At 45.2% G+C, this 10,559-nt stretch overlaps 1 protein-coding gene across 1 annotated transcript; it reads right to left on the bottom strand.

Annotated features, from left to right (window-relative positions):
• Window positions 1-711: 711 nt before the first annotated feature.
• mgst3a (microsomal glutathione S-transferase 3a) lies at window positions 712-4,572 on the bottom strand. The gene is made up of 6 exons (XM_084339533.1): window positions 4,501-4,572; window positions 3,931-4,057; window positions 3,141-3,214; window positions 1,699-1,756; window positions 1,253-1,325; window positions 712-1,098 (listed from the first exon to the last, which is right to left on the bottom strand). The coding sequence occupies exons 2-6, from the start codon at window positions 4,045-4,047 to the stop codon at window positions 887-889; spliced, it is 534 nt and encodes a 177-aa protein (XP_084195659.1). The 5' UTR covers window positions 4,048-4,057; window positions 4,501-4,572; the 3' UTR covers window positions 712-886.
• Window positions 4,573-10,559: the final 5,987 nt, after the last annotated feature.

Below are 10,559 nucleotides of genomic sequence, written 5' to 3'. Positions count from 1 at the left end.
CCCCTGGTCAGAGTCCAGTGTCAGCCCACCCATAAGGTACTGGTCAGAGTCCAGTGTCAGCCCACCCATAAGGCCCCTGGTCAGAGTCCAGTGTCAGCCCACCCATAAGGTACTGGTCAGAGTCCAGTGTCAGCCCACCCATAAGGTACTGGTCAGAGTCCAGTGTCAGCCCACCCATAAGGTACTGGTCAGAGTCCAGTGTCAGCCCATCCATAAGGTACTGGTCAGAGTCCAGTGTCAGCCCACCCATAAGGTACTGGTCAGAGTCCAGTGTCAGCCCACCCATAAGGCCCCTGGTCAGAGTCCAGTGTCAGCCCACCCATAAGGTACTGGTCAGAGTCCAGTGTCAGCCCACCCATAAGGCCCCTGGTCAGAGTCCAGTGTCAGCCCACCCATAAGGTACTGGTCAGAGTCCAGTGTCAGCCCACCCATAAGGTACTGGTCAGAGTCCAGTGTCAGCCCACCCATAAGGCCCCTGGTCAGAGTCCAGTGTCAGCCCACCCATAAGGTACTGGTCAGAGTCCAGTGTCAGCCCACCCATAAGGCCCCTGGTCAGAGTCCAGTGTCAGCCCACCCATAAGGTACTGGTCAGAGTCCAGTGTCAGCCCACCCATAAGGGCCCCCTGGTCAGAGTCCAGTGTCAGCCCACCCATAGTGCTACATCCCTGCACTCCTTCAAATCCCAACTCAAAACGCACCTCTTCACCAAATTTGTAAATGACTCTGCCTGATTTTGTTTTTCTTTCTTTCTTTCCTTTTGATTATTATTTTGTTGTCACGCCTTAGCGGCCCCCTCCATTAGCGGCCCCCTCCATATTATTATTATTATTATTATTATTATTATTATTATTATTATTATTATTATTATTATAAGGCCCCTCTGTGCTCAGGGGAGAGCGTGAGTTGAGGCCCCCTCGCTGGGACGTAGGAGCTGGAGGAGGGTGCGCTCGGGAGCGACGGTCGGGGGACAGAAGGGCCTCATCCGCAGGGGCCCCGGCGTCCTCCAGCCCAGCAGGTGGCGCCCAAGGTCCAGCGTGGCCAACATCATCCCCAGCAGCGCCACGTTGCCGAACGCCCCGCGCGTTCTCTTCTTAGGATCTGAGGCGGGCGTTAAAAGTGAAGCCCAAGTTATAAATAATCCCAAGGCATTGGGACTTTGTTCTAATGTTTACTGAGATTCAAAATGATTGTCCCGACGTTTTATACAATCAGAAAAATAAAATCATGAAAGAAAGAAAGATGTGTGTCTTACCTCCTGTGGAGTAGCCATGTGCATAGACCTCCCTGCTTATAATCCATACAGCTCCAAGGCCACTGACGAGCCTCTGTAATATCACACACACACACGCACACACACACACACGCACACACACACACACACACACACGCATGCACGCACACACACACACACACGCACACACACACACACACACACGCACATACACACACGCACGCACACACACGCACACACACACGCACGCACACACACGCACACACACACACACGCACACACACGCACACACACACGCACACACACACGCGCGCACACACACACAGACACACACAGACACACACAGACACACACGCACAGATAAGGCCCATGTATAAAATGGCTCGGACATTTACCGTCAGTAAATTAATTATGCTTATCGATCAAATGCTTATGGAATAGAGTGGATGGTGACCAGTGGAACTCACGGGACAGTGGACGCCGCCGACCGTGAGGCAGAACAGGAAGGCGGGGTAGCTCTCCAGACTGTGGGAGAGGAATAATCCATGTTTTAGGTTTGAGCTGCATATTGCATTTGGCACACATGGGAGACTGAGGCAATACATCTGAAAATGCGATCTATGCTGCTGCCAAGTCTTAGTATAGAGATGCTAAACCGCTCTTAAAAGGAAAACTCCAACATTTTGGGAAATTAGCTTCTTTGCCATCTATACCCTGGAGTTAGACAAGAAGATGCATACCTGTTTCTGAACTTTTCACACACAAGCACACATGAGCACACACACGACACGCACGCTGTGCACGCTCACACACTAGCAGCCACTTTAACATGAGCGGGCACACACTCATGCTGCACACGCCCACACTTATGGCCAAAAAGGAAAGGTCACTTTAAAAATAGTATAACAACAGTAACAGTGTATTGCACTACCAAAGGACCCAGCATGTCCTATATGCTCTGTAAATAACTATGTACAGATACCGAGATGTCCCACTATATTACCTGTTACCTGTTTATTGCACAATGTTGTTTTTTTAGTTTTTTATTGGATTCTATTATATGTTGTACCACTGCGGTGTACCACTCGTTGCGGGCAAGACCACCCGCATTTCATTGTATACTTGTATGCCGTGACAAATAAAACTCTTGACTTGACTTAACTTCTCTGCATGCAGTAGGAGTAGGAAGACGTTGGGAACTAGGCTAATGGAGGAACCTACTTCCAGTGACTGACGCTAAGTTAGGCTAACGGTGTGCGTCTTCCTACTCCTACTGCACGCACAGAGAAGAAAACAGTATGCATCTTCGTGTCTAACTCCAGGGTAGATGGCAAATAAGCTAATTTCCCCAAATGTTGGAGTTTTCCTTTAAAGAACACCTATACAGGAGGCTGCGATTCGAAACTGGCCACCGTAAATGTCCAACCCCCCCCCCCCCCCTAATAGACAGTCTCCTCCCCACTGTATGTATATATTCTCTCCCCACCGTATGTATCTTTTTTTCTCCCACCCACCCACCCACCCCCTCCAAATGTACAGTCTCCTCCCCACCGTATGTATATAATCCCTGTTAGGATCTCTGGGTAACAGTACTGTATATTTGCATATCGTATGTGTCACAAATGTAACAGTACTATATACCTGTATGTCATGTATGTCCCTATGCCATAAATGTCATGATGTCATGTATGTTGTGTATGTCATATATGTCACTATGAATTGAAAATGGGGGACCCTGATGTAAACAAGACAAACGTCTTTCTCTGGTCTGCATCCCCTTAACAATTGTGTGTATTGAGCTGTACTGTATTGTACCCCATTCTGCAATCTGTTAAATAAAGTTTTCATTCATTCATTCATTCATTCATTCATTCATTCATTCATTCATGCGCAACCTCTCCGTCCTCACGTGTTCTGGTGCGCCCTCTGGATGCAGTTGAAGATGTTGCTGTGGTCTTCGTCATCACTGTACATATTAGGATACTGTTGGAACAGAACACAAGACCAGGTCAGTACTGTACATATTAGTACTGTACTGTACATATTAGGATACTGTCGGAACAGAACACAAGACCAGGTCAGTACTGTACATATTAGTACTGTACTGTACATATTAGGATACTGTCGGAACAGAACACAAGACCAGGTCAGTACTGTACATATTAGTACTGTACTGTACATATTAGGATACTGTCGGAACAGAACACAAGACCAGGTCAGCAGTGAGCTGTTTGTTGATGTGAGTTGAAGGGGGCGTTCCCGTCCACATTAGGACTAATAATGGAAACATCCAGTAGTCTGCGATCAAACGCTTATATAAGTCCTACTACACAAGAGGCCTTACGAAAAAGTATTGTTTTTTTTATATATTAAGTATAAAGTATATAAAGTATTTTATATTGTGGTATTCCCCTCCCCCCCCCCCCCCCCAGTGACGGTATAGCAACCAAAACATTATGGAGAGACAGCATGGCATTACCATCTGCATCATGGGTTTAAATTCACGGTGTCGTTGAGGTGCAAGAGTGGATAACGTTTACCATGGTAGTACATGGTAGTCATTATTTATACAATGGCCGGTATCGTGGGAAAACTGATATTACCAGCATACTGCCATGATATCTTTTCCGTAGGGGTAAATGGCAGCCTATTTATATATTTTTTTATATAAAAAATGATCATCATGCAACCCTACTTACATAGACTTTGTACTTCTTTCGGGCATTGCCAACTTTTATTGCCAGGTGGGTAATCATGACCACGCTGGCAACGCCAGTTATCACCACATATCCATATTCCTTAGAGAGAGCGACCATTCTGACGAGCCTTAGTTAAGAGAGGAACATACATTATATAGTTAGTTTTTAATGATATAGTAGCAATTGGGTTGGAGACATGAGATATTCAACATTCAGAAATATACAGAATACTTTTGAAAGAAGCAAGGTATTCAACTTGAAACTTGAACTTCTTTCCACATATTTTATTTTTAATCATATAGGTTTTCATTTTCAATGTTTTTCATAAACGACCTATGCAAAAAAAAGAAGAAAAAAAAACGACCACTAATGGTGGAGAGATATGAAATTGCAATCCGATCCAAATACAATGAATAATTCGGCAGCAAACGTTGGGATTTCTATAGAGAGGAAGAACATAATAAGAGAGAGCTGGGTTCAAAGGTCGGCCTGCTATAGTATTTTGAGGTAATAATAAGTCAATGTGTAGAAACGCGTGCGCGTCGCTTATTATTAAATATAAAGATTTACCTTTGTTTTCAAAGAGGTCCGCTGACTGTCTTCCTCCTCCTAGTGCTCAGCAGCGCGCACAACCGAGAAGCGAGAACCGTCTGGAGCCAGGGGTGGGCGGGGGTGGGCGGGGGGGGGGGGGGGCGGGGGGGGGCGGGGCGTGTATCCTTTCCGCAACGGAATTCGGTTTCCGGGTTCCTCTGATTGGCCGCGACCCCCACGTGACCCGCCCCCCTATCCACCGCTCTGCCGCTGCCGCGCGCGGCCGAACGAGCCATAGATATAGAATAGATATCTATATGGAACGAGCGGCCGCGGACTCGCTCGCCTCCTCAATTTATATGCATGGAAGTATTGACAGAATGAATGAATGAATGAAAACTTTATTTAACAGATTGCAGAATGGGTTGATTGATTGAATTGATTGAAAACTTTATTAACAGATTGCAGAATGGGTACAATACAGTACAGCTCAATACACACAATTGTTAAGGGGATGCAGACCAGAGAAAGACTTTCGTCTTGTTTACATCAGGGTCCCCCATTTTCAATTCATCAGGACATATATGACATACATGACATACAGATAGTCAGTACTGCTACATCTATACATTTATGACATACCAGATTTGCAAATACAGTACAGTTTGTGATACAGAAGGAGTCAGGAAAAGGGAGTATATACATTTGACGTAGAAACTGTACATTGGAGGGTACAATACAGTACGGCTCAATACACACAATTGTTAAGGGGATGCAGACCTGAGAAAGACGTTTGTCTTGTTTACATCAGGGTCCCCCATTTTCAATTCATATAGAACGACTACGCCGTAACAAATCATTAAAAAAATATACCGTTAACTGGAATATGTTGTGCCTTTACACATATGTTGGATTATGTAATTGGTTTGTCATGAAAAAAATCGCGATTTACCCGCTGGCTACAACAACACACAGTGAAAATGGGGGACCCTGATGGAAACAAGACGAAAGTCTTTCTCTGGTCTGCATCCTCTTAACAATTGTATGTATTGAGCTGTACTGTACTGTACCCATTCTGCAATCTGTTAATAAACTTTTCAATCAATCAAAACACACCGCGCTCCTCAGAGGCAGGACTAAGCTCCCCCTTAAGCTCCAGGGAAGAGGGGAGAGGCTGAAAACCCGCAGTTCTTGCCCGACTGATGGGAGCCGAATCCCCGCTGTCTCTGGCTTGCGAGCGGCATCGCCTCTGAGGAGGTGGCTACAACATCAACACACAGTGACTACATGCAGTCACTGTGTGTTGTTGTAGCCAGCGGGTAAATCGCGATTTTTTTATTTGTTTGTCATGACAAACCAATTACATAATCCAACATATGTGTAAAGGCACAACATATTCCAGTTAACGGTATATTTCTTTAATGATTTGTTACGGCGTAGTCGTTCTATATGAATTGAAAATGGGGGACCCTGATGTAAACAAGACAAACGTCTTTCTCAGGTCTGCATCCCCTTAACAATTGTGTGTATTGAGCCGTACTGTATTGTACACATTCTGAAATCTGTTAAATAAAGTTTTCATTCATTCATTCAGTCAATACTTCCATGCGTATAAATTGAGGAAGCGAGCGAGTCCGCGGCCGCTCGTTCGGCCGCGCACGGCAGCGGCAGAGCGGTGGATAGGGGGGGGGGTCACGTGGGGGTCGCGGCCAATCAGAGGAACCCGGAAACCGAATTCCGTTGCGGAAAGGATACACGCGTCCCCGGCCCCCATCACATTGTCATTTTTATAGTCAGCTGGTTGGTGTTCTGAGCGAATGCGGTGGCTTTTTTCCAAAATGAGCAGGAAGAAAGGTTCAGGGCTTTAAACAATGTCTATATAAGGTAAATGGTTGAAATGGCAAGGGTCTAGAATCACATCTGTCTCCTGGTAGTTTCAGACAGCTGGGGTCATGGTGACACATAGGCCTGTTTTAATACCATATCATAATAAACCAATTTAATGGTACACACATTTGTAGATATCTTATATGGTTCTTACAATAGATAAATGGATTGATTCATAGATATTATACATTATTCTAGATCCTGACAATGCTCCCTGGTCAGTGGTCAGCAAAAACTGTCACCTCGTCAGTTCTTGGGCCTGTGGGGCTGTGTGGCTTTTTAGCAACAGCTGCAGTGACCCTTCCAGTAACAAATAGATTTTGACACCTCAGTTTGGCCACAGACATGCTCAAATAAATACAGGCTGAATAGGAAGACGTGAATAAATGTATCTAGGGACATAAATAAATTGATTTTATCCCACAATTCCATGTTAAAATACAGAAGTGGATTCCATGTAAATACAGAAGTGGATTCCATGTTTAAACACAGAAGTGGATTCCATGTTCAAATACAGATCAGGCTCTATTGGTCTGTTCTGTTCTTGAAGCAGGAAGCACAACACAACACGGTTTGACACAAGTATCCATTTATTAAACACAATAACGGGCTTTAAAACAGTAAAAATACATCCTAATATCAGATTAACATTTCTATTGGAGTAAAAACGCTGACATTCCAGTGTGAGAACAGTTAACTTGCTACAAAGGTTACGACCAGAGCTCCGACGGAGGTATCGTTTCCGTGCTCATAACTGATACTTGATCAAGAAACGACCTCTTCTCCATAATTGTCATTTATTTCTCATAACAGGAGATGAAACTCTTAAGTCACCTTGTTAATTTGAAACGGTTAGAATCTTAAAGCTGCTATAGATAAAATGTGTACAGTATGTAGACTATTCTTTTTTTCTTTAATAATACATCCACAGAGCTTTTATAAAATATCGCTTTCCACCCTCAAATAATTATTGATTCGTGAATTTGTATCATTTAACTGGAAAATCCATGTGTCAATATAAAAATAACAAAAAAAAGATCCCGTCCTCAGAGACGTTCTGGAGACACAGAAGAACTTTAGTATTATTCCCGAATGATGTTTTAACCACCGAGTGTCTCTGATCAGATAGAAGTCTCGTTTATACTGAAGCTCAAACAAAACAAAAACACACATCAATATGGCCACATGGTGGCGCCAAAAGACTGAACAAGCTCCAGTTTGGTGTCAGCAGTGAACCTCTGCACTGCATCAGAGTCACGCCTGCCGCTCTGTAGAAACTACACCTACTGAGAAACACAAGAGTTCTCATATACTACAAAGAAAATGATAAAAAAAAATAAGAATAGAGACAAGGGGGGGGGGGGGGGTTCTAACTGGAGGGTCTTTCAGTTCAGAAGAAGGCACGACAACGCCTCTACTTCCTCAGGCGCCTAAGGAAGTTCCAAGTCAGTCAGAAGATCCTTAGAACTTCTACTCATGTACAATAGAGAGCATCCTGACTGGCAACATCACCTCCTGGTTTGGAATAGCACTGCACAAGACCGAAGCAGACTACAAAGAGTGACACGTTCAGCCGAACGCACAATTGGAGGGGGGCTCCCCACCCTCCAGAACATTTACAACAAGCGGTGCAGGGGGAAGGCTAAGAGAATCATTAAAGACTCCAGTCACCCGAACAACTGCCTCTTTGAACTGCTGCGGTCAGGCAAGCGATACCGGAGTCTCAAGGCGAGCACAGAAAGACTCAGAAGAAGCTTCTATCCCCAGGCCATCAGGCTGCTAAACGAACAATGAACACTACACAACAACAACCATCAAACGCACATAGCACACACATCCACACGCACACACTCACTTTAAACAAACACACTGTAGCACCCACTCCCCACACTTTATAGCACACACTCACTTTAAACAAACACACTGTAGCACCCACTCCCCACACTTTATATTTATTGATGAAGGATTGCACTACAACTCGTACACCTTACTGTAAATTGTACCTAAATTGTACCTCATCCCATTTCTGCTTTGCACTATATAGTACTGTACATTAGTACACTGCATAGTATTGTATATTATATGGTAACTCAGTTACGTCTATTCTGCATCGAACATTGTACATATGTCTATACTGAACACTGTGACCTCATTTTCTACTTCTAAATTACATGCTATACTATGTTATTTGATACTATCTTGTCTAGCACAGTCTCTGGAGCGTAACAGTAAGAAGCATTTTGTATGAAAGTATTCTGTACTTCTGTATGACAACTATTAAAGAAACTGAAACTGAAACTGAAACAATACTGTAGTAATAATGTACAACTGCATTTCCCATGTAGCTTCCCATGTAGCTTCCCTTGTAGCTTCATATTCATATTTCATACACATCCCGTTACACACACACACACGCTCTCACAGACACAGTGTTTCCACTACATGTATCTAACCGCAGTACCCCCCCCCCCAACACGTGGGGGTCAAGCGGTGCGTCTCAACTCTGACCTCTGACCTCGATGGCGTCGATATCGCTCAGCCGTGGGGAAAAAAGGGCACATTTATGAACTCTTTCCGTAAAATCACAAGACAATCGCCTCCTCTGTCCTAAAACAAATAAGATACATCCTTGTTCGTAATGAGACAGTTACTGCTTAAAGGGACATTTCACTTTAGTAGAACCTCAAGTCGTCTTCTGTCAACAGCACCGTTCTGAGGTGTGGAGGTAAGACCGAGGAAACTAGTGAAACTAAAGTGAAATATCTCTTTAAGGTAAGTAATACCTTACTTAATCTCTTTAAGGTAAGTAATACCTTACTTAATCTCTTTAAGGTAAGTAATACCTTACTTAATCTCTTTAAGGTAAGTAATACCTTACTTAATCTCTTTAAGGTAATACCTGCCAGGCGGTAGAGCCAGAGGAAGGGAAGTGAAGTGGGATCGGTCCCGAACACACACACACACACACACACACACACACACTCACACACACACACACACACACACACACATATGACAGACAGACAGACAGACAGACAGGCAGGCAGGCAGGCAGGCAGGCAGGCAGGCAGGCAGGCAGGCAGGCAGGCAGGCAGGCAGGCAGGCAGGCAGGCAGGCAGGCAGGCAGGCAGGCAGGCAGGCAGGCAGGCAGGCAGGCAGGCAGGCAGGCAGGCAGGCAGGCAGGCAGGCAGACAGACAGACAGACAGACAGACAGACAGACAGACAGACAGACAGACAGACAGACAGACAGACAGACAGACAGACAGACAGACAGACAGACAGACAGACAGACAGACACACACACACACACACACACACACACACACCACACACACCACACACAACACACACACACACACATATACATATAGACACACACACACACACACACCTCACTGTCATGACTATATCACAGAGAGAGACACCTCTGATGGCTTAAGCTTAGCTTAGGCCTTTAAATTCCCAAAGGAACATAGGCCATCGACGAAGCTCCTCCATCCTCTTCGGTCTTGTGCCGCTCCAGATCTTGCCTCTGATGGGCAGATGTTTATATCAGGGTGTTTGGCATCACCAGCCGGTCCTATACCGAAGAATGGGTAGAGTTTCTCAGTGAAGGTGTGTTTATGAGTGTAGATGTGAGTCATGTCTTCAGGGTCGTAGAAGGACAGCTTCCCCCGTTATAGTCCAGCTGTACTCTGACCCTCTGGGGGCTCCTCTTCACTGTGAGGGTCTCACCCAGACCATTAGTGTACTTACCACTCTGATAACCTATAGCCCAGATACCATGTTGTGGTGTTGACTTTAGCCCCTCTCTCTTGTTGTCAAATGACTCTTTAGCTACACCTATAGTCCAGTAAGGATGGTCTCCCACCTCCACCTCCCAGCTGTGTTCTCCTGAGCTGAAGCTCTCAGACCCAGAACAATGGTATACACCATGCTCCTCTCTGGGTTGTCAGGGAGCTGCTGCCATGTGTCTGTGTGTCTCACACTGGTCAGATCATCAGATATAGAGAACCAGGGTGATGCAGTGTTTGGGTCCAGAGTGACAGGAGTGAACTTGACCCTCTCCTTCATCTTCTCCCAGACAGAGAAGGTCAGGTTGCCCAGGTGTTTGGCCTCGTCTATCAGCGCTCCTGAGACCAGCTGTGGACGAGGCAGGTTGCACTGAGCTCTGGAAGAACATTCAAGAGTCAGTCCTGCTGTGGCTTAG

This window comes from Notolepis coatsorum, assembly GCF_963971535.1.
Source record: "Notolepis coatsorum genome assembly, contig: SCAFFOLD_1079, whole genome shotgun sequence".
Lineage (NCBI taxonomy): Eukaryota > Metazoa > Chordata > Actinopteri > Aulopiformes > Paralepididae > Notolepis > Notolepis coatsorum.
This window is presented reverse-complemented; position numbering and strand designations above follow the sequence as displayed.

What these genes read in the sequence shown, in the direction of transcription:
- mgst3a (XM_084339533.1), bottom strand. Translation starts at nt 4,047, where the DNA reads ATGGTCGCTCTCTCTAAGGAATATGGATATGTGGTGATAACTGGCGTT. An exon ending in CAGAGGGCGCACCAGAACAC is followed by an intron (nt 1,757 to 3,140) that starts GTGAGGACGGAG and finishes CCTCTCCCACAG; the next exon opens with TCTGGAGAGCTACCCCGCCT. An exon ending in TCGGCGGCGTCCACTGTCCC is followed by an intron (nt 1,326 to 1,698) that starts GTGAGTTCCACT and finishes GTGATATTACAG; the next exon opens with AGGCTCGTCAGTGGCCTTGG.